Here is a 25,145-nt window from a genome sequence, read left to right as displayed (position 1 = left end):
ATCTCCTTTGAAAAAAAAAAAACAAAACACCTTTATTTAAATATAATTGCCTTCGGATAAACCATACCTAAAGTGGACAACTTGATAAGTTTTGAAATATATGCATCAGTGAAAACATCACAATGATCAAGACAATGAACATTCCATCACTCTCAATGGCACTGCTCACCCACTTCTCACCCAGACAAATACTGTTGTGCTTTCTGTCACTACAGATTAGTTTGAATGTTATAGAATTTTATATAAATGCAATCATAGACTATATTCTCTCTCTCTTTTTTTTTTTTTTTTTTTTGGTCTGGCTTCTTTCACTGAGCATAATTATTTTATTTGTCCATGTTGTAATGTTTATCAATTTCTATTGCTGAATAGTATTCCGTTATATAAATATACCAGTTTATTTTTTCACCTCTTTATGGATATATGGGTGGTTTTCTTCCAGCTTTTGACTATTACAAGTAGGCTTCTATGAACATTCATGCACAAGTCTCTGTATAAATGTTTAGGGAAAGAAGCTGGACACAAGGAATATATAATATATGTCTTCATTTACATAGAATACAACATGAGGCAAAACTAGTCTATGCTATCAGAAATTATAATAGTGGTTATCTATTATAGATAGATATACCTCTATAATAGAGGTAAGGTGGTGATTGAAAGTGGGTACCTAGGGGGGCTGCTTTTGTACTCTGGAATATTTTGTTTCTTCATCCTGATATTGATTACATGGGCAACAAATTCAGGATACAAAAATTTAGTGAGCATTATACTTCTGATATGTATTCTTTTATAGGTACCTTATTAAAATAAAAGTGAAGCTAATGAAATTATTTGGTTTAGTCCAGACGATTTCCTATATGTTGTTTGGCATGTCTGTTCTTTATTTCATAGCCCTTACTACTATTCCAGGTATATACTCCTAGAGTATCCTTATATGTCCTATATCATTATCTATATACCTTCTATCATAATTGCTTGTTGTCTTAATTACTTGCTTGTTTTCATAATTACTGTATGTCTTTCTTGTTACACTTTAAACTTTCTGGGAAAAAAAGATAATGTCTAACTTTCTCCCTTTCATGTCCATTTTCTGGTGTGGTGCTTGGTACATGGTAGGTATTTAGTGAACACTTGGATGAGTGATATGAATGGTTGTTTATGTGCCACTCAAAGCTTAGCATCTGAATCTTCATTTGTTTCTACTAAAGGCTTTGTTTCCCCTACGGTCTACAAGTTATTGATTAGATTCTGCGATACTGAAAGATTTTCTTCCTAACCTCAATTCTGAGTATACATTTTTCAAAATAGTAATAACTTCAATTATTGAATATTTACTGTGTTCTCTGAAACTTTTACATCCACTAACTTATTTAAGATGCACAACCCAACGGTATAAGTATTCACATTGTTTCCATTTCACAAACAGGAAGTTAAGGCCCAGAGAAAATAAGTATCTCGTCCAGGATCACAGAGTTCATGGTTGATCCCAGACAGTCTAACTCCGGAACTCATGCTTTTATTCAGTATAGTCTTTTGTATTTATATATATATATATATATGAAAGGTATATAAATATATACCTTTAGGTATATAAATATATATATAAGGTATATAAAAGTATATATACTTTTATACTATATATTATATATATAATATTTATATACTATATATTTAGTATAATATAATTATATATAGTATAACTATATATTTTGTATATATGCTATATATACATTTATAGCGTATATTTTGTATATATATATATATTTTGTATACATACACATATATATATAATATACATATATATATTGTATATATATACTACATGTATGTATGTATATATATACATGTATCTATTGTATGTATATATATATATATATATATATATACAAAAGACTATACTGAATAGTATAAAAGTTTAGTCTATGTATACTTTTATACTATATATTATATATGTAATATATAATATATATGTAATGTATAATATATAGTATAATATAACTATATATATAGTGTAACTATATATTTTGTGTATATACTACATACAAAAGACTATACTTTTATACTATATATATAAACACAAAAAGCTATATATTACTTTATGTCATTACATTTCCATACTTTCTTCAGAACTTTGATAAAATGTTAGCTCCTCAGAGTGACTTTCTCTGACCACTTTATTATGAAATAGCTGCCCTCCAAATATGCTTAGTCATTCTCACCCTGCTTTATTTTCTTCATAGCACTTACCGCAACATGTTGTATTATATACTTATGCTTATTTCCTTCTTATACATCTCTCCCCACTAAAATGGTAGCTCCATGAGGGCAGAGACTTTATCTGTTTTACTTTCTGCTATATTCTTATACCTTAGAACAAAGCCTGATCCATAGTAAAAACTTAATAAATATTCGTTGAATCAGTCTGTGATATGCCACTGTGGTATTACAGGGATGGCAAAGATTTTTAAAAATCCCTTTTAACAGACTGACTCTCTGCTTAGAATAGAGACCTAAAAGGCTCTCTATTAGACAAAAACGTGAACACCAAAATCTATTTCATACAGCATAATTGGACATGCACATGCCTTGGAAATTTCAAGAGCATTTCTGGACATTCCAGTATCTCATGATTTTTTATTCTGGAACCAACTCTGTTCTCCAAAAGGGAACCAAAAAAAGCTTTTATATGACATCATATGACTTGCATTTTAACAAGATTTCTGTGGCTTCTATGTGGAGAGTGGATTATAGAGGTCACAACTGCAACCATGATAACAAGTTAATGAAACCATGGAAATAACCCATGGGTAAACAAAACTTTGAACTAGAGCTATAAAGGTGACTATAGACATGAGAAGAAATAGATTTTAGAGACAGTAGAATCCATAGGGCTTGGTGAATAATTAGTCATGGCTTTCTGATTTAGATAATATCAACTGCATAGACAAATAAATAGAGGAGGCCTGGGAATATGACTAGTTTTGTGTTCAATATGATAAATTGTAAATTCATGTTGTATATTTAAAGGAGCTTCTCAGTAAACAATTAAAAAATGTAGACCTGGAACTTAGAAGAGCCTCTGTGACTGGAGAGTTATATTTCAGTCATCAAATGCATGAAGTTGCACAAGAATATTATGTAGAATACTGTTCCAATATCAAAGACTTCTTAGTTGATCACACAATAACCAATTCTGTATGCTTTAAGCTGAAAAAGACTTTAGTGAGAGGACATTAAATAAATGAAAGAATCAACCATAAGACAATAGGTAAAACTTAGAACACTGGAAAAAGCAATTTTAAAAGTAACAGTGTGGTGAAATGCCACTGTGAAAGCCATCGTTTGCTCTGGCCCCCTGCCAGAGCTGGGTGCTGACCTGTGCTGCAGTCTCTGTTGTTATCACCGCTCTTGCTGCTGCTGCTGCTGCTGCTGCTGCTTAAACTGTAGTGATTACTCCACAGTCAGTGGCTTTTGTGGAGTAGTTGATGCATCTGACTTGTGTACCCCAGGTGCCCAATTCACTAATGCCAGAGAGCCTTGAAAAAAGGATCCTAAAAGGGATTTTGATAACTAGCAAGTGAAGACCACCAATTATACCTACTCACCAACATTAGGTGTATTAATTGCTGCACCAAGAGAGGCTGCATACATTGGAGCACCACGGAGCATGTCAGTGAGAGGGAGTTAGAAAGGACTTTGTAGGTATTTTGGAGAAGTTTCAAGAACATGGTTGTCTTTTCTGGATTGGGTATTCTCTGAAAGTGGGACATTTGGTTATTGGAGATTCTAGTATTTTTAACCTATGAGACCAGGGGAATGGAGAGGAGCTAGAGCTGCTGTTGGAGAAGAAGCAGTAGCCCCTCAGAGTAGAGGAGGCATCAGGCCTTTGTATCTCCGTTCAGGTATGATCTGGTAGTTGTCTTGTTCTTGTTTTGTTCCATCGTGACCATAAACAGTCCTCAACTGAGGTTGATATTTTATGAAGTTGTTTGTGATCAGTGGGGAAACACCAGGGCCCAGGGAGTAGCAACCCAGCAATCTACCAGCTGTCAGCTGCCAGGGCTGCTTTTCCCTTTCTCGGTAGGTAAGCTTTGCCTCCCTTCAAGCAGCAATTACCAAAACGCCTGATGCTGGGCTGCCAATTAAAAAATTACTCAAGCCTACAATTTCCAACTATTAGGTATTGTATTAGTCAGCTTGGGCTGCCATAACAAAATACCATAGACACAGTGGCTTAAACAACAGGAATTTATTTCTCGTAGTTCTGGAAGCTGGGAGGTCCAACCAAGATCAAGGTGCTGGCTGATTCTGTTTGCCAGTAAGGGCCCTCTTCCTGGCTTGCAGGTGCCTCCTTCTTGCTGTGTCCCCACATGGCAGAGAGGAGGAGCTCTGACAGACTCTACCTACTGTTTCATTGATGTTCTAGGCCAGACTTCTTTACATAGATTTTTTTTAAGTTTACTTTACTTTTATTTAAATATAGAATCATTCATATTTATAATGATAAATATAATTGCTCCTTTTCTTCAGTTTTATTTCAGTTTTATTGAGATATAATTGACATTGATCACTGTGTAGGTTTAAGGTATATAGAATAATGGTTTGACTTACATATATCATGAAGTGATTACAACAGTGGGTTTAGTTAGCATGCATCAAAGATTATAGATACAATAAAAAGAAAAAGAAAGAAAACCATTTTCCCTTGCAATGAGAACTCTTAGGATTTACTCCCTTAACAACTTGCATATGGATCACGTAGCACTGTTAACTATAGTCATTATATTGCAGTACATCCCTTACGTAGATTAAGTAAGATCATTTCTTATTGGTCAGTTTCACATGAGGCACTTTGTATTGGTTGCATACAAACCAAAAGCTTTAGGAGTTTTTTTGTGATCTATAAAAATTATGACTTTTTTTTTAATAACAATGTTCTTTCAAGAAGTGAAATCAAAACAAATACTTTCTGTAAAAATTCCTTTTTGTGAAATCCAATCCCAGTAAAACCTTGTATTGCGAGTAATTTTTCTGCGAGTGTTCCGCAAGATGAGCAAACATGTCTAATAAATCTTAACTTGGTAGACAAGCAATGTTTTATGAGTAGTTCAGTAATAGCTGAACATCAGATGATCACAAGTGAGCCAATGGTTCTTGAAATTTCTCTGATATACAAATGTTTTGGATTACAAGCATGTTTCCAGAACGAATTATGCTCACAAACCAAGGTTTTACTGTATTCCCAATTGCATTTCTTTTTTTTTTTTTTTTTTTTTTTTGTAATCTGAAGAGTCCTCTGAGATACATTAAATGGGCCAAACTTAGTCTCATGACCTCCAAAGTGAAATTCACCAGAGAATGGCTCCATTAGAAAACCTAACTTTTAGTGCCATTTGGCTTATTATGGCTATAGTTTATAATATGTAGAGGGGATTTGCAGGCAATAAAACCAGAAAGGAAAGCTGGTGTCAAATTACAGTTAGCCCTTGAATAAGGTTCAGGTTAGAGTACCATCACCCCAGGCAATTGAAAATCTGCATATAGCTTTTGATTCCCCAAAAACTTAACTACTATAGCCTACTGTTGACTGGAAGCCTTACTGATAGCCAACAGTTAGTTAACACATATTTTGTATATTTATTGTATATTGTATTCCTACAATAAAGTAAGCTAGAGAAAAGAAAATATTATTAAGAAAATCATAAGAAAGAAAAATACAGGTACACCTGGGTGGCTTAGTTGGTGAAGCATCTGACTCTTGGTTTCAACTCAGGTCATGATCTCATGGTTTGTGAGTTCAAGCCCCACACTGGGTTCTGTGCTGACAGTGTGGAGCCTGCTTGGAATTCTCTGTCTCCCTCTCTGCCCCCCCAACTCACTCTCTCTGTCACTCTCTCAAAAATAAATTAATTAATTAAAAAAAATTTTAAACAGAAAGAAAAATGCATTGCTGTGAAAATGCTGTGTTGTATTTATCAAAACAGAAAGTCCACATATAAGTGCACCAGCATAGTTCAAATCTATGTTGTTCAAAGGCCAACTGTATAAGGTTCCTTGAATGCAATGTGGAGAAACTTAGACCTATTCCTAAAAGAATTTGATTTCTGAACCTAGATATGACATCACCAAATTATTTTAGGGGTTATTCTGGTAACGATGATAAATATGGATTGGAAGGAGCTGAAATTGGAGACAGGCAGACTGGTGAAAGGCTGTTAGAAAGGCCGGGGTTACCATAGTCCAGAAAGTAAGAAGAGCTAATCTAAAATAGTAACAAGCGCCTAATTAAAAGTAAGTACAGTAGGAAGTGAGAGGAGCTAAGAGACTGTTAATCTCCTAAACCCTAATTCTAGTATAACCTGATATGAAGAAGCTATGTCTGGGTCAGGCAGAGGAGATTGAAAGAGAACATTCAAGACATATAATGGAGGTGGCATAAACAAGTGCTCATAGCTGACTGATTTGGACAGTAATGGAGGAAAAAATGTTTTGAATGGCTTCCAAATTTCCATTTTAGGCTATAGGGAGTATAGTGGTAACATTCACCAAAATAAAAAATAGATAAGTAAGAGGTAAGTTCTTTCTATCATTGCTTTATTGGGACACTCTATCCTTCCTCTCCTTATAAGGAAAATGTGTTCCATCTTCTTGTTTTGGCTCTGATGTTTACTCCATCTCTAAGAATGAGGTGCTGTTCACGGTGGGAAGGTCCAATATGATTTCACCCTCAGAACATAGCCTACTGTAGCCTGACAGGCGAATACTTCTCTAGACCAGTCTCCTCCATGAATAAATTGCTCTTGAAAAAGAACTTTCTGTCTCTTCTTTAGGCATTAATGTTAAGGAAACAAGCAATTCCTCTGATTCCCTCCATGTTGCAAAGAATTTTATTGAGAATATACTTTGCTATTTCAGAACGTGTCTAATTTTTTTAAACACCTAGGTTTATACATCATCTTCTTTGCTTGGAATTTCCTTCTGCCTTCTTGGAATCTGCCTTCTCCATCTGGTGAACTCTTCATTTCTTAAACCCCAATTCCAGTATTACCTGACATGAAGCCATCTCTAGGTCAGACCCTGAATTACAAGTTCTTATAGCATTCTGATATCTAGGTAGCATGAGTCCCAGGCTTAATACATTAATTACATAATCATTTTACTTCTGAATTTTCTAACAGAATGGAAGCTCCATCAAGGCCGTGATTGTGTCTGTTTTGTTAATCCCTGAATCACTGTCACACACATAATAAAAAACTAACAGTATTCATTATTATTGTTCGTAATAACACAACTAATTGTAACTAATAATGTAACTAATAATGTAGCTAGTAATAGCATAGCTAATGTAAATAATTGTAAGCTCTTATGATCATTCCATTGGGTTGTGAGGTACCTGAGGCAACAATCATATCATAGTCCCAGCCCTTAGGCTAACATCTGATATGTTTTCAATAGATGTTTGTTACATTAAAGATAGAATTATTTGGTTAATGAATTTAAAATCTTAATTTACACAGAATTCATAAAAGGAAGTATCAGTAGAATACAAAGGTAAAGATTTTAGATAATAAACTTACTACTTGGTCCACAACGATAACAATGATATGAAGACTTAGGCCTTTCTTCCTATTTGGACAGTTTGCTAAGTGTTTTGCTACATTGACAAAAAGTTAGTCTTTCCTTAATAAAATTCAGATTCAGAGATATAATTTTTCTTGAGAGTATGTCAGGAAGCACTGGTTGAACTCATGACTATTTTAAAGTAAGATTTACTTTATATAAGGATAATTAACCATAAGAAGTAATGCAATTAGACTTCAGTGTCTTTTAAAGTTCTTAGATTGAAATGATTTTTCATTATGAGGCACATTTCACAGTGGTCTCATTTAGGGTAGATTTCTTACCCATTGTTATTTCTATTGTATAGTCCATTATTTCTGATAGGTATCCTATTATATTGTATTTCACAACTTCTAAGTGCTGATTGTTAGAATCATATTTTAGCATGATAATCTTTATGTCAAGTTATATCCGTGGGGAAAAAAAATTAGTCCTGGTTAAGGCCAACCAGAAATTCATCCTAGGTGAAATTTGTTCTCAAATTGCTATTTGAAATGAATGTATGCAGCTGAAAGCATATACAAAGTATCATTCCAATTATTAAATAAAATCCAGTTTTATTTTCATGTATTGATAGACACTATCAAAAAATATACCAGTTCAGGGCGCCTGGGTGTCTCAGTCGGTTAAGCGTCAGACTTCAGCTCAGGTCATGATCTCAGGGTTCAGGGGTTCAAGCCCCACATTGGGCTCTGTGCAGACAGCTCAGAGCCTGCAGCCTGCTTCAGATTCTGTGTCTCCCTCTCTCTGTTCCTCCCCCCACTCACACTCTCTCTCTCTCTCCCTTTCAAAAATAAAGATTAAAAAAATTTTTAAAAATATATGCCAGTGGTGTAGGTTTTAGCATTCAAATGGTAAGGGAAGACTCTCTAGGGATAACTTTAAAACAAAATATCTAGTTGAGTCTGACACAAAGATTATTTTAAGAAGAAATTGAACCTAGAGAAAATGATTTGTAGAGTAATTCTCTTTGAAGATATAATAAAAATAAAAAGGAAGAGGAATACAGACTTGAAAAATATGAACAGCTTTACCTGACTCCTGAAACTATAAAGTAATGATAAGTAAAAGAAACAGAATACATATAGAATCCCAGTCATGGCTTCTGACAAGCAGAAATTATAAACATCAGGCATCACACCAGAATAATTTATGAAAATGGAATTCTCAAAATGGAAAACTAGAATATTGAAGTCAAATGCAGGAAGAAAATTATCAACTATCCTAAACCTTAAATGATTTGTAGAAATGTTTTTTTAACTTTATGATAAACACATAAAACTGCGCAAATATTTTCCTGTTTATTTTGTTTCTTTTAAAATTATTTAAATGCACTTTATCTCTCATGATCCCCAAACACTAGAATTGTAGATTGAGTGTAGTAGGAATAATGTTTTTGGCTATAAGAAACAGAATTCTGAGTAAAAGTGACTCTGAATAATAAGTACATTTGTTGCTCCTAACAAAGTCTCAAGGTAAGCAGTTCCAAAGTTGGTTTCAGTAACTTAATGATTTTATCAAAGGCCTGGGTTTTTTTCCATTTTTCTATACTGCTATCCCCAGAATGTTGTCTTTTATCCTTAGACTTGTTACCTCATGGCTACACAACATCTGCTGCCTCTCTAGACATCACATTCTTATCCAATCACAAGAGAAAGAGGAATAAAGGGGCTGGGGTTGCGGGGGGGGGGGGGGTGGATTCCCGTGCCCCTACCTCTCTCTTTTAAGTTAAGGAGGAAATTTTTTTTCAAAATCTCCCTCAGCAATCAATCCAGAATTTCTCCTCCTCCTCTTCCTGTTTTAGTGGCCAAAATAGAGTCATGAGTTCATGTCCTAACTTCAAAGGAGGTGTGCCTAGGGACTATCTGGCTTTTCAGTCTCTGATGCAAAGTGGATACTGCTGCAAGGAAGAAGAGGGAGGAAAATGGCAGTTGTCTGGGAACAGTTGCCAGCCTTGGCTGATTATTTCAAAGGTTTTTATCTTCTTTTTTTTTTTTCTCTCTCTCTCTTTTAATGTTATTTATTTTTGAGAGAGAGAGAACACAAGCAGGGGAGGGGCAGATAGAGAAGGAGACACAGAATCCGAAGCAGGCTCCAGGCTCTGAGCTGTCAGCATGAAGTCCTATGCAAGGCTGGAACTCACGAACCTTGAGATCATGACCTGAGCTGATGTTGGACACTCAACCAACTGAGCCACCCAGGCATCCCAAAGGTTTTTTTGTTCTGAAGTTCAAATCTTCTGGCACCTTAGGAACAGGATTGCATCCATCCATATTATACTTCAATTAGGGTATCAATAATCTAAGGCCAAATCTATGTAAAAGTACATGAATTAGTATTTGGAAAGCCCAGTGTAACCAGTGATAAAGTTTTCTATGAAGTATAGCCAGGAAACGATGAGCCTGAATCAAGTTCATGTGGGTGTGTGTCTGTGTGTCTGTGTGTGTGTCTCTGTGTGTGCACGAGTGCATGTTAAAAGAATCTCTTGGTAAAGGAACTTGTCGTTAGTGTTCCCTGCTCAGTTATCTATAGGAGTTTTAAAACAGCTTAAACCTGCCTATTTTTTCAGTAGCATTCAAAATATCTCCATAACCTCATAACGTAGGTTGCAATATGTGGTAATGAAAATGAGCATCTTCGTAGCTGATTCTGTTCTTAATAACATTTTGATCAGACTGCTGCCGTGCAAGCCACAAGTGTCAGTTCCAGCAGGTAGCCATACACAGAGACAATTGTCATAGTTCCTGATTATATGGCACCTTTCCCCTATGAAGAGCTCAAAAAGCCTTACAAGTATAATTACATCTTTGCTGCATTGTCATGAGTTAGGAATGCACAATAATTTTGGCCAGTGGGAAAATTCATGTAAAGAGTGAATGAATGATTAGTTCTGGTTATAAACCCAAGTAGACTGTAGAAAATGGAATGAAATGCAGGCTTCTTCTCTAAGGAGACTGTTCATTAAAAGGAACAGTGTGGGGTTGCCTAGGTGGCTCAGTTGGTTAAGTGTCCGGCTCTTGGTTTCGGCTCAGGTCGTGATCTCATGGCTTCGTGGGTTTGAGTCCCGCATCAGGCTCTGCACTGGCAGCATGGAGCCTGCCTGGGATTCTCTCTCCCCTCTTTCTCTACCCCCTCACCCTCTGCTTATGTTCTGTCTCTCTCAAAATAAATAAATTAAAACTTAAAAAAAAAAAGGGAGCAGTACAGAATTTGTCCTGTAGCCAGTTGCTGTCCTTATGGTTCCGTTTTTCACTTTACTTCATTGGACAAGTATACCTTACTGTATGAACTAGAAGTATTCTTTTAGATTATTTGTTTTTAATTTCTTTTAATGTTTGTTTATTTTTGAGAGACAAAGGGAGACAGAGTGCGAGCAGGAGAGGGGCACAGAGAGAGGGAGACACAGAATCCGAAGCAGGCTCCAGGCTCTGAGCTGTCAGTACAGAGCCTGACACGGAGCTTGAACTCACAAACAGTGAGATCATGACCTGAGCCGAAGTTGGACGCTTAACCAACTGAGCCACCCAGGCGTCCCTGTGAACTAGGAGTATTCTTGAGAGACTACTTGAGAGTTTATTTCTTCATACAGAATGTTTCTTTCATGTTCTGCCCTGAAGTAGAGATAAATGATTACAAGAAAGAGAATTTTTCCTGTAAGACATCATAAAATCAACATAAACCTTTAAACCTTGAATGTTTAAAAGGAAAATTTATTTCCAAAGGAAATACTCAAAATATGTGACAACTTGATGTAAATTATATATTTTAAATGTTTATTCTAATAACTTAAATACTGCAGGGAAGAATATCTTAATTGAGAAACATTAATAAACTTGTCTAAAAAATTGTCTTCCCAATATTCTTTGACAAAGTAATAGATGTTTAGTTTGGCTACATATCCATCTGGAAGATTCCAGGAAGCCAGTTTAGCATTTTGTTGTTCTTGTTCTTAGGGGGAAGTTGAATTGAAAAGATGAAGAATAAAAAATTGTAGCTGTGACATGGGTTTAAAATATAGTAATAATCAAGGGAGAATTTTTATTAAAATATTTGATCAAAGAAGTTATGCTGTATCTGCCATCAGACACTATATTTTAATTTTTCCTGGTTTGTAAAGATAATAAGTTTATCTTTCTTCAAAATAAGTTGTACCAGTAGTTCCATTTTTAAAGAATGTTGAGTCTTGGGCCTTCTAGTGTTTACTGCTTACACTGTAAAGAATGATTTATTTTCAAAAATTTATAATATGAGCGTCATTTGAAAAATTATTAACGAGAAGAACATGAAAATGTGGCAAACTTGGCAAGTCTAAATTATAAAATACTTATGTTCATTAAAACATAAGACACAAATTAAGAAAAGTGGAAAGGTAATATTTTCTTTCCCTAAGTCTCAATAAGAGAGAAATATCGGACATTAACAACTGAGAGTTTTCCTTTCCTTGTGCCATGAATAGCCACTAATTAGAGAGTGTTTGAGCACATTTGAAAGACAAGTTAAAAGCTGGAATGCATAAACCAAGGCCAAAAATTGGCAGAATCCTGCGAGAGTCAGCAATCCTAAGTTACTACACTGGGAATTTATGAGGAAACATGAATTCTGCCAACTTTATGTGGCTTCAGGGATAATTGTACATTTAAATAAAGTCTCTGCATCTGATAAAAAGAAAACCATACATTGTATGCAGATGCACCAAGATATTGCATCATTTTCCGTCATTGTTCCCATTGGAATCTTATTCCAGATTTGCAACTGAAAATTCTATAAAGTAATAGCATGCTAGTAAGGACTCAAATTTCATAAACACAATCAAAATGACGGTATTAAGAACAAATGTCCCTGGATTTCAGTAGCTTGTACCCTAAAAAATGAGAATTTCAAATAGTTAATTAATATAAATAGCTATCTAGTGGAAATTCCCTAATAATGTTCTCAGTTCTTAATTTATCTATCATATCTATATTCAAGGTTTTGAAAACTTAAATATTTTTAGGGACCAGACTTAAATCACAAACCCATAAAGCCATCTAGATGTGAGATTTTAAGGAGTGATGTAGACTAGGAGTTGGGAAACTATAGCTTATGATCCAAATCTGGCATCCCTGGGTTTTTTTGTAAATAAAGCTTTCCTGAAACAAAGCCATGTCCATGTGTTAACATATCATTTGTGGCTATTCTTGCACTACAATAGCAGAATTGAGTCGTTGAGTCAGAGATCCTATGAGCCACAGAGTCTGAAACACTTCCAACCTGGCCCTTTGCAGATAAAGTTTGCTGGCCCCTGGCATAGACTATGGTGAGCTATAGAGCACATGCTTTTCATAAAAGCATTCACATTTAAGCAATGATCAATCCAAACATTTCAGGCCAGAGGTAGATGGCTGGCCCGTGCTGGGAAAAGAATGAGTCTACCATTCTTAACCTTGTTATTAACTTTCTGTGTGACCTTGAATAAGTCACAATTCTCCTCTAGTAAGAAGTGAGCATTTCCTTTTACTGAGGTTGTGGTGCATAAGGTCAAATGGCAAAAAATAGCATGGTCTTTCAGGAAAATGTGAAAGGTCAGAGAACTACATCCAAAACAGTCATAAACGCAAGGAGAATCTAAAGTCAGTATTGAGAGCTGAGATGCAGAGCCTAAAAGGTCAGAAATTCAAGCAGACAAATGAGGGTGATCTGATCGAATTTAAATATTCAAATAAAGTGTTTAAATATGCCTAGGCCTATGTTTTCATGGACAAGAACTCGGTTTCCTCATCTGCAAAAAGTTTTCCAAAGTGTGCTCCTAGTCTGAGAAACGTCCTATAGGAAAGAAAAAGTAAATGTCCCTTGGTCACAAAGACAAGAAAAAAGTCTAATTTAGTTTCATCTGTTAGAGAATCAAAATGAACATTTATATATTTTACCTGAGAAATACTGCCAATAAGAAGTAAAACTTTACCTATTTGCAGATGAAATGATATTATATATAGAAAACTCTAAAGACTCCAAAAAACTACTAGAATTGATGAATGATTTCAGGAAGGTCACAGGATACAAAATATACAGAAATCTTTGCATTTCTATGCACCAATAATGAAGTAGCAGAAAGAGAAATTAATAAAACAATCCCATTTACCAATCCCATTGCACCAAAATAACAAAATACTTAGAAATAAACAATCAAGGAGGTGAAAGATCTGTACTCTGAAAACTGTAAAATATTAATGGAATAAATTAAAGATGACAGAGACAAATAGAAAGATATTCCATGCTCATGGATTGGAAGAACCAATATTGTTAAAATGTCCATAGTACCCAAAGTAATCTGTAGATTTAAAGCAATCCCTATCAAAATACCAACAGCATTTTTCATAGAACTGGAACAAATGATCTTAAAATTTGTAAGGAACCACAAAAGACCTTGAATAGCCAGAGCAATCTTAAAAATGAAGAACAAAACTGGAGATACTGGTGAAATAAATCAGTCAGAGAAAGAAAAATACTGTATGATTTCACTCATATGTGGAATTCAAGAAACAAAACACAGAAAAAAAAAGAGGGAAATAAAAAAAATAGACTTTTAATATAGAGAACAAACTGTTACCACAGGAAAGGTGTGTGTGTGTGGGGGGGGGTTGGGGGGGGTGATGGTTGAAATAGGTGAAGGAGATTAAGAGTACACTTATCCTGGGACGCCCAGGTGCCTTAGTTGGTTAAGCATCTGACTTTGGCCTAGGTCATGACCTCAAGGTGTGTGGGTTCAAGCCCTGCACTGGGCCTGCTGCTGTTAGCACAGAGCCTGCTTCAGATCCTCTGTCCCCTTCTCTCTCTGCCCCACCCCTGCTGGTTCTCTCACTTTCTCTTTCCCTCTCTCTCTGTCTCTCAAAATAAATAAATAAATAAACTGAAAAAAAAGTGCACTTATCCTGTTAAGCACTGAGTAATGTATAGAATTGTTGATATTGTACAACTGAAACTAATATAAAACTGTACATTAATTATACTGGAATTATTTAAAAAAAAAAACTTGGAGGTATCACAGTCCCAGATTTCAAGATATACTGCCTTTAACATTTTTAGCAAGCTTTGCCAAAATGCACTGGCCATCTGAAATCTTTTTTAAATTATGCCATACCTATAAATCCTTAAGAATACTTTAGGAAACTCTGACCTAGAAAATCTCTGAAGTTATTTCCAACTCTGAAAACCTTCCCTATTTTAATAGCTAAATCTTACAGAGCGTTTACCATTTATCAGGCACTATTTATGTGCTTTACCTAAATTAACTATTTTAATCACACAACTCTGTGAAGTACGGATTATTATTATCATCCCACTTACAAATAAGAACATTGAGGTGCAAATATGTGCTTTAATTTGTTCAAAATCAAACAGCTGGGGTGTGTGGGTGGCTCAGTCAGTTAACTGTCTGACTCTTGATTTCGGCTCCGGTAATGATCTCACGGTTCATGAATTCAAGCCCCACATTGGGCTCTGCACTGACTTGGCAGAGCCTGCTTGGGATTCTCTCACTCCCTCTCTCTCTGTCTCTCTCTCTCTCTCTCAATAAATAAATAAAGGTTTTTAAAAAATTAAAAAAAATCAAACAGCTAGTGAGTGGTAGAATAGGGATTCAGACTCAGGTAGTCTGAATGTTGTGGCCAAAGCACAGGAAAAGGTGAGATACAATTAATTAAAAAAAAAATAGTATCTCAATCTCACTGGGAACAAAAAGTAGACATAGCATGTAAGAGGAATAAGGCTCTGGAGGGGAGATTTGGGGTCCATGCCCTCAACTACTCCACATTCATAGTTTTGTTGTTATGTTTCAGATATTCAAAAGAGTCAAAAACCTAACTTAAATATGTCACAGAATATTTCTTTTAACATTTGAATTTTTTAAAAACGTATTATTGGAAATATCATTAAGTCAACTTAACACAAGATTTAGATATACAGAGACTAGTGAACCTCAGACTTACCTGCTTTTATCATCATACATAGTTCATAATAAATGAGCTAATGTATATTCATTACAGTATTCATTAAAACAGCCCTATCAGGATATCTCCTTGGCAACTGCTAATTAATTGTAGCTGCTTCCTTGGCAACTGTTAATTAATTGTAGATACCTGATAAAAATTGAGTGGTTTGTCTTTGTAAATATTCTAGATGCAAACTTCTCACTGATAAAGAATCATTCATTCATGCACGGGTGAATGTCTTCATTAAACAACACTGACTGAAAACCTATTTACACTGTGAACAGGACTAACAACTTACTTGCTCTCATGGGGTGTTAGTCTAGCATGGGAAAAATAATTAGTAAGCAAAGGAAAATGATTTTAATTTTCAGTATTAAACATTTGATTAAATAAAATATTTAATTAAATAATAAATATTTCCAGTGTTAAGTGTTAAGAATTAAGAATAAAATGAAACACAAGAACATATAAGGTGAAGGTGCAAAGGAAGTTTTATTTTGAGTAATGGAGATGGACTATATGAGGAGAAAATGTTATCAGCAGAGTTGAGGAAAAGCAGCCAGCTATTGGAAGATATAGGGGAAGAATATTACAGTCAAGAGAAACAGCAATGATAAAAGTGACAATCATAGAAATACTATACACTTATACAATTTTTACGTATATAATATGACCATAGGTTGGTAAACATTATTTAATACAACCAATTACTATGGAACTTGGACCATCAAATTACTAGACAAACTTACAAATGAATCTAAATAATCAGCAAGATACTTGGTTCAGGCAGATGAAGATTAAATTGTCAGCATTACTGGTAGAAAATGTGGCCCAAATCTGTGACCAGGTCCTAATATTTGCTCCCTGACCTATGGTGGTGATCATGTCTTCAAGGCCAGCCATTTGTAAGGGGAAATCACACCAGTTGGATTTCCCTGTGGGGATGGAGAGATAGGCCCCAAACCCACATATGCTTACCATACATAAGGAGCATGGTCAAATGAGTGCATCCCTCAAGCAGGTTGGCAAGAACTGCATAAGGACGGCCCACATGGGAACCCACTGGTGGAGTAAGGACATAAACAAATGGAGATAAGATGCTCACCCTCCTACTAATCAGTAAAGAGAGGAGATAAAGGTCTGAAGTATTCCTCTATCAAGGTATATCTCACCTAGAGATAATTTCCACTCCCCATCCCCACTTTGCATCCCCAACCAGGGGATAATTGACAACGTGTGGAGATATTTTGGTTATGAAGACTGCAGAGAGTGCTTCTGTTATGCGGCTAAACATCCCACAGTGTACAAGATAGCTGTATCCCAGCTATATTGTAGGACAATAGGGTTTCCTGCAACAAACTACAATGGGAATTTTTAGTTTCTTCACTTGGGACCAAAATCTTTCACATCCTTCACAGACACATGTTAAAATTTTGGACTTAAGCTACAATCTCAGAAGAACCTCAGCTTTAGATGTACTCTTTCTGTATGTTCATTGCTTCTTTTCATATATGTAAATATTGCAAGGTTCTCCAAAACCCAACTGAAATGTCACCTCTTCTTAAAGTTTTCCCTAATTACTAAACTGTTAGATGTTCCTTCTTCTGAATTCCAATGGCAATGTATACATATGTTTACCTTGGCACTTACCACCCTGGGAAGTAATTACTCTTTTAAAGGTCATTCCCATTTAGAAAATAAGTCTTTCCGAGTAAAGACTGTGTAAGATGTGCTAAACATTCAACAATGCCACAGTAGGCTCCTATCAAAGAATTTATTTGTCCAAAATGTCATTAGTGCCAAGTTGAGAAACCCTGAATCCCAGAAATCTTTGTAACTCCACAGGAATCTTGGTAACTCCAATGCCCACATGGTGCCTGCCATAAAAAGTGCAAACTAAGTGAATGAATGAGTACTCACGAAGAACACTACTAACACAAAATACCATGGATTCTATTTTATTTTTCTCATAAAGTCTTACTTGTTTCTATCCTGATGAAAATTAAAACCTATTACATACATTCAGCTAAAAGGAACATTTTTTGGACAATTGACAGAACGATTATAGTTTAACAACTAGCACCTGAACAAGAAAAGCAGTGGGCTGTGTTATGAACCGTCTAAAATCTTGTGGGTAAAGGCAGTTAATTTTAAAGGTGTAAAAATGTAAGAAATAATATTAAATGACATCTTCAAAAAACATAAATAAGAATGTAATAATTTTAAAGTTATAAAATGTAAGAAATCATATTAGAAAAACAACTTGAAAACAGAAGAATGTAATGACAGAAGGAACCTTTGGTGACAGTAATTAAACTTTAATGGAAAGGAGGATCATAAAAATAAAATGGATAAAATTAAGACAAAATAAATGCTATTTTTAAAGTATCAGAACTTAAATAAGCTTCAGGAAACATTCAGAAAACCTCATGGGAAAACCTTTTTTTTATTGTTCCAGAACAAGCAAAAGAAAAAATATTGCCCATTCAGAAGAATGGCAAAGGAATGGTAGGAAGCTATATTATATATTTAAAATATGATTTCTAGGTATGAATTTATGAACCAGGGGTTTCAGAAGCAGTAGCCCAAGACTAGGATGGGAAGAGAAAAATGCTTAGAGATGACATAGAGGCTAGCTATCCCCTCACGAAAGCAATCAAACTTAAACTACACTGAATACACATAAGAGATAATAGTTTCTTTATACATTTTCTTGGTCAGCCCACATCTAGAGAATAGTGTTCATTTCCGAGTATCACCTGGCCCTCAAAGATAAGAAATGTTTTGGGTTCTGTGGTCCATATGATCTCTGTCACACCTACTCAATTCCACTGTTGGGGTGAAAAATAGCCATAGATAATATGTGAACAAATGGGCATGGCTGTGCTCCAATAAAGCTTTACTTACAAAAGCAGAGTTGCCAGATATGGACCTGGCCCTGCTTTGGAAGAGAAACATTGATAACCAGAGTATTTAGGGGCCTGGAAATCCTAACATACAAGGATTGATTTAAAGTGTCACTAATATTCAGGGGCACCTGGGTGGCTCATCAGTTAAGTTTCTGACTCTTGCTTTCAGCTCAGGTCATGATTTCATGGTTCTTGAGCTAGAGCCCCACGTTGGGCTTTGTGCTGACAGTGCAGAGCCTGCTTGGGAATCTCTCTCTCCCTCACTCTCTGCCCCTCCAAGCATGTGTTCTCTCTCTCTCTCTCTCTCTCTCTCTCTCAAAATAAATAAATTAATTTTTAAAACTTAAAAAAAAAAAGTAGTAATATTTAGCCTAGAAAAGAGATACATCCTAGAATTAATAAAACTTGCCTTAGGACACTCGGGTATAAAGACCTCCCCATTTCTTCATTTAATAAAATTAATTTTGTCTCGGTTCTCCACCACTAAGGCTGGGAAAAATACTTATTCTCAGGGTTATGTGATGATTTCCTTGGGGATCAGTGAGAACTATAGAGTTCACAGAATCCAGAAAATTGTGCAAAGGCCTTTGGTCTTAGGCTCATGGTAGTTTTCACTAGAATATTTGTTGCCCAAGGCTACACCATGCTGAAGTCAAATACATGTGGCTCTGCTACTCATGTGATTATTTCTCATTCATTTGCCACATCTGGCCACTTGGCCCTTCACCTTGGCTCTCAAGGCTTTGGTGCTCATCATTTACTTATTGGGCTTTTGGTGGAGCAACAAGATTTGCAAGAATTTACCATTCCTCAATATTCCCAGGCTCAGAAGAAAATCTAACTCTTTTTTCATGGGGTCCAGCCACTACCATCCCCTTTCCTAGAAACACCTATTCAGTGGTATAGATTTGGCAAGAGGGGAGGCAGATGTTCTTCTTACAATGCTGGCCACAGTTTCACAACTTTCTTTGGACTGATGGAGGTCCCACACAGACCCCTCTGGACATCTTGAAACATATTTTAAGATCTAAGTGGAAAAAGGAGGCATATGCTTGTGAGAAACGGACAATTCAAGAAAGCAAGTGGGGGGTGTCTGGGTGGCTTAGTCGGTTAAGCGTCTGACTTCAGCTCAGGTGATGATCTCACAGTTTGTGAGTTCGAGCCCCGTATCGGGGTCTGTGCTGACAGCTCAGAGCCTGGAGCCTGCTTCGGGTTCTGTGTTTCCCTCTCTCTGTTCCCTTCCACATTCTCTGTCTCTCTCACTCAAAAAATAAATAAACATTAAAGAAATAAAAAAGAAAGCAAATGGTATGTGAGTTAAAAAAGGGGGATAATTTTCAGGTGGAATAGACAAAAAACATCACTTATTTATTTTTCAAATTTTTATTTCCAGTCAAGACCTTTTACCTGAGCTCCAGTCTCTCTCCCTGTCTCTCTCTCTCTATCCCCTCCTTCCTCTCTCTCACACACACATGCATACATACACGTAATACTGTTCTCTAATTCCATTCTAATATTCCCACACTGGTATTCAATCCAGAAACTATTTTAAATTCCCTCCTCTCCTTTACCTCCCACACCCAATCAGTCATCATCATCACCAAGTCATTTCTTCACCAGAGCATCTCTCATTGCCCACTCTGTCATCCATACTGCCTTTGTCTTATTTCTGACCCCGTTACATCCTACCTGCATTTCAGAGCAGTCGTATTGGGCCTCTTTACTAGCATATCCTCTCCCCAATTCTCTCACTGTTCCAAGCTGCCAAAGTGAGCTTTCCAAAATACAAATCTGATCTAAATCCTAAAGGCTTCCATCTCCTTCAGGCTAAAACTCAAACTCCCTGATTTGATATGGATGAGCTTATAATACGGCCCTTGCTTACGTATTATTTCTTATTTCGTACCATTTTTCTCATTTATTATTATTTCTTATTATTTTTATGAACCTGCCATTCCTTGAAATGGGCCATGATCTCTTTCAACCCACCCCTTTGACATTTCTTCCAAAAAAGACCATATCCTCTGACTCTACAGTCTGATCAATGCTCCAGAATGAAATGTCAGTCAGGCCTTTTACTCCCAACACTGAGAGAGTACTTCTCCCTGTGCTCTTTAGAAACTTACACATATATATTTTGTATGACATTTACTTCACTGGTAAACATTGTCCACTGTCTTAGCTATACATCTCAAGATTATGAACTACTTGGCAATATGAACATAGCTCTCATATTGATAACCCTAAAACTTGAGAGATAATAGGAAATCAACATATTTATGTTTTTCAATAAGTAATATTTAGACGTGTATGTGTATGACATATTGAATAGGGGGGGTGGGGAAGAGCATTAGCAAAGGCTTAAAACATAAAACTGATCTTCCCAGAGTGACCACTAATCTTCACATTGTTAAATCAAGTGATCAGTTCTCAGACCTATCAGCAGTTTTTGCCACAATTTATCATTTCCATCACCTTGAAACACTTTCTTTACTTGACTCGCACATCTTTATACTCTTTTTTTTTCCTATTGTCCCTTGTCACTTCTCAGGCTTTTTTGTTGGCTCTTCCTCATGTCATCTTAGACTTATTCTCTTCTCATCTCCACGCAGTCCCTTAATGATCTTGTGTTCTCAAGATCTGATGCTGTCTCTTTGCTAACCATGCTTAAATTATCTCTCTTTCCTGGACTTCTCTAAACTCTAGGCTTGTGTATATAACTGCCTGTTTTACATCTCTAGTTGGCTTTGCAATAGAAATTTCAAATTTGACATCTTTTTTTTCCCTTCAACTTTATTGTGGTATAATAGACAAATAAAATGTAAGACATTCAGAGTATATAGTGATTATTTGATGTGCATTATGAAGGGAGTCCTCCCTATCTGGTTAATTAACACATCCGTCACCTCAAATATTTACCTTTTTTGAAGGGGTGGGTGGGTGAGTTGGTGGGGTTAAGAACATTTAAAACCAAATCTCTGAACTACCTAAAACCCTGTTCTACCCTGTCTTCCTTACCCACCAATTATAACTTCACCCTTGTAGTTGCTCAGACCAAAACACACTTGTAGTTACATTTGACTTTACATTCTCTTGCTCCTCATAGATATTTCAGCAACAAGACATTTGACTCTAATCTTAAATATGTTCAGCAGCCAACCACTTCTCACCGCCTTCACTACCATCACCCTGGTCCAAAACTGCCATTTCTTCTCATTTGGTTTGTTCCATTAGCCTCCTACTTGATCTCCTGGCTTCTACTTTTGTCCTTCTCAGTCTGTTTACAAGCCTGCCATCACAAATAGACTTTTAAAATAAGTCACTTCACTCACACTCTGGATCAAAACCTTTTACTTACTCTCCATCTTACACAGAATCAAAGCCTACATCTTACATTGGGCTATAAGCCCTCAGATTAACTTCTCTTATCATCTCTTTACATCCTTTCTCCCTCACTCTGCTTCAGATACATGGTCTCTTAGGATGTCTTCAAGCAAGCAACATGTCCCTGCTTTAGGGTCCATGCACTAGCATGCTCCTTCATTTCCTTTAAGCGTCGTTCAAATTTCATTTTCTGGCAAGACCTTATCTGGATCTCCCTATTAAAAATTGCAATCCCCCTATGTCTATTCTTCGTACTACCTCCTCTGCTGAAGTTTTCTACATAGCATTTATAACCTTCTAATATATTATTATATTTTACTTAATCATTTTACTTATTGTAATTCTCCCCCCACTACAATGTAAAGTGCTTTTGGACAAGAGTTTTTGTCCCTTTTTATTCACTATTGTACTCCAGACCCAAGAAGATTGTCTGGTGCATCATCTTTCAATAACAGCTGCTGAATGAAAACGGGTACATGCATTTTTGCATTTCTGAGTTCCTGACAGTGTCTGGATTACAGTAGTATTTTAATGTTCAAAAAATGCTATGAGATAATTACTGTAGCCATTTTAAAGATAAAGGAACTAAAATTTCTGAGATTTGAGCCAATGAAGCGTCTAGAATTTCTGTATAGTCATGATTTAAGGACAGCGTTCTGGTTAGTGGGAAGATAAAAACTTGGAACTCAGTAAAATGTGATCTTTTCTTATACCGTATACTGTACTTGAGAATGGCTTAAGAAATGCTGACTGCATGTGTCATGGGCTAGGATACTTCTGACCTTTGGCACCTACTCTACCCAAGGTTTTACCATTGCCGTTTCATAGGGTGGTGCCAGAATCCCAGACAATATCTTCAGGAGACAATGAATACAATAGTCTGTAACAGAAATTCACTTAGCAAAGTTGATAATGAATACTGATGATGAAATTGTGGCCATTTTGTGGGGTATTAGAATGCTTTGCTCAGAATCGTGTTTATTCATTGGTTCCTAAACCTGTGGTGATTCTTAAAAATATATTTGTTGTGGACGTGCTAGTCTAGACATTAAACAAGCTTCCCAGATTTATGTTAAACAGCCAGCTCTGTATTCCCAACAATAATGGGCATTTGGAAATATGATAAGCAGGTGACAGTTTGCATACATTGTTTTATATTTACAGTTTGCTTCTCTCTATAAAATACCCCAATTTCTGTGCACTATAAAACCAGGTAAATCTGACAGAGGGTGGGTAGAATGTCTTTTGGAGCAATGTGTCACGGACTGTCTCACAATAGTATTTTTCTCTATCTGTTATAGGTCAATGCACAAACTGGCCCAGTTGGAAAGACTTGACCTAGGCAATAATGAATTCAGTGAGCTGGTAAGCGAATGCATTTTCTCAACTTGATAAATGCACCCCAGGAGATTATTTATTTTGCTCTGTCTCTGTAACTACAGGTATTAAATTATCCAACTGCACATTTGCATTTGCTAAATATAACAACAAAATGGAATCCGGGAAATAAAGTGATTGTTTGACTGTATAGAACACCACAGACTACCGGATAATATTAGATGCGCTAAAAAGAGAGAGAGAGAGGAATAGGTAAACAGATGCAAATTGACAATTTCAAGCACCAGTTATGTAGCAGGCACCAAGTTCAGCATGTCACTTATGTTATCTCACTTAACCCTTATTTGTTATGTTACCATGTTAACTTTATGGAAATGAGCTCAAAGTGGTCACCAGCTTGCACAGTTTTATGTAATTGAACAAGAATTAAAGCAGGACTTGATTAACTCAAAGCTCATACCTTGAAGACTTCTTCCTTTAGGGATGCTTAGTGGAGAGGAGTGGTTAAAATCCTTCTATTTCTAATTGTACTGAGAGTGTCTTTCTAATGAATACATATTCCAATCTCACTGCCACCAAAACTGAAAGAAATTCTGACTTCTCCTTTCAGGACTTAAGTTTTCTTTAAAATTTGCCTGAAGACCAGAATCTCAAATACAAATTAGAAAGCACATACTCCTTTATAAGCAGACTCTTTTTAATTCAGAAGTCTCCACTTGAACATCTTCAAGTTTCAAAAATGCAATTCATCTGAAATGTATTTTAACTATTTTTAAATTAAAACATGTAATTAAGTAATCAACTATTCTCTCCCAGCTGTGTTGCTAGCAATGTGACCTTGTGCAAATCACTTCACCTCTCTAAGACTCTTTTTCATTTTCTATAAAATGGAAATTAAAATGGCTCCTCCCTTGCAGGGCTTATGTGAAAATTAAATGAGATAATGCATGGGAAAAAGGGATTCTCAGTAAATGCCAGTTTACAGGGTGTGATTTGCACTGCATCTTGAATGTGCAAAGAAATTAGCTTGTTTAGCTTTGACCATAACTTATCTGGCCATTATCCCAGCCTCTATCAGCTGTTCACTGAGGGTAAAAGCTGACTTTCATTCTTCTGCAATTAAAAGTTTCATCTGATTTAAGAAGTTACAAGATTCCTTTGGGCTGTGGTCATCTTCCTCGCATAAAAATTCTTTCTGTTGTGTGTCCTCTCACCTTCCCCAGCTTCTCTTCATAACATGGATCTTGGGTATGTGCAAAGGCTACATGTCTCTCTGACCTGAGGGAAAGGGACTCTCTGGTCTCAGGCTGTTTTTCAGAAGTGTCCTGCCAGACATGCTGGCCTTGGGGCTGATGTCTGCAGCTGACCCTGCCCCTTGTGTTAAAGCTAGAGTTCTGAAGCCATAGTCAATTTTCTAGGCTCAGGCAATACTACTTTTGAGCACTGGCCATTTCTCCCTTATTTGCATTGCTACCACTCAGCTCTCATTGGCTGTAGATATATTAGTCTCTGCCCTGTCTTCCCTCCAGTATTAGGCTTGGCCGTCGTCCATCCCCTATTTCTTTTGTGAAGATACCTCACCAGCTTTAATACTAGTATTAAGAGCATACAGGCTCTGAGAGTCCACTTCATGTGCAAACTGAGAGAGCCTTTGTAAAAAGTAAACTTCAGAGCCTCCTTCTGCCTGCTACATTGCACCACCAAGTTTGCTTTGTTTGGGATACCCTCAACTTTGTGATAGGACAGCTTGCAAAGTGACCTCAACACAAATATTAGAGCAAAATGACCCAGTACATAATCTAATGTACCCCAGGCTTTTCTAAAGTAGATACTTACTAATAATGTAGGAAGAGAGATTGGTAAGGGTGGTGAATAGCAGTGACAAAACTATTTTATACTGGGAGTTTAAAAATCAGTTGTTAAG

At 36.1% G+C, this 25,145-nt stretch overlaps 1 protein-coding gene across 2 annotated transcripts in view; it reads left to right on the top strand.

Moving 5' to 3' along the window:
• Positions 1-25,145, top strand: part of LRRC7 (leucine rich repeat containing 7) — a 454,713-nt gene that overhangs the window by 215,736 nt on the left and 213,832 nt on the right. For both annotated transcript variants that reach the window (XM_049617014.1, XM_049617013.1), the window contains exon 7: positions 23,185-23,248. In XM_049617014.1, coding sequence (XP_049472971.1) covers positions 23,185-23,248 — 64 coding nt within the window. The remainder of the gene's footprint in view (positions 1-23,184; positions 23,249-25,145) is intronic.

The sequence above is a fragment of the Panthera uncia genome (genome assembly GCF_023721935.1).
Source record: "Panthera uncia isolate 11264 chromosome C1 unlocalized genomic scaffold, Puncia_PCG_1.0 HiC_scaffold_4, whole genome shotgun sequence".
Taxonomy (NCBI): Eukaryota; Metazoa; Chordata; class Mammalia; order Carnivora; family Felidae; genus Panthera; species Panthera uncia.
Note: the sequence above shows the minus strand (reverse complement) of the source record. Positions and strands in the feature narration are given on the sequence as shown.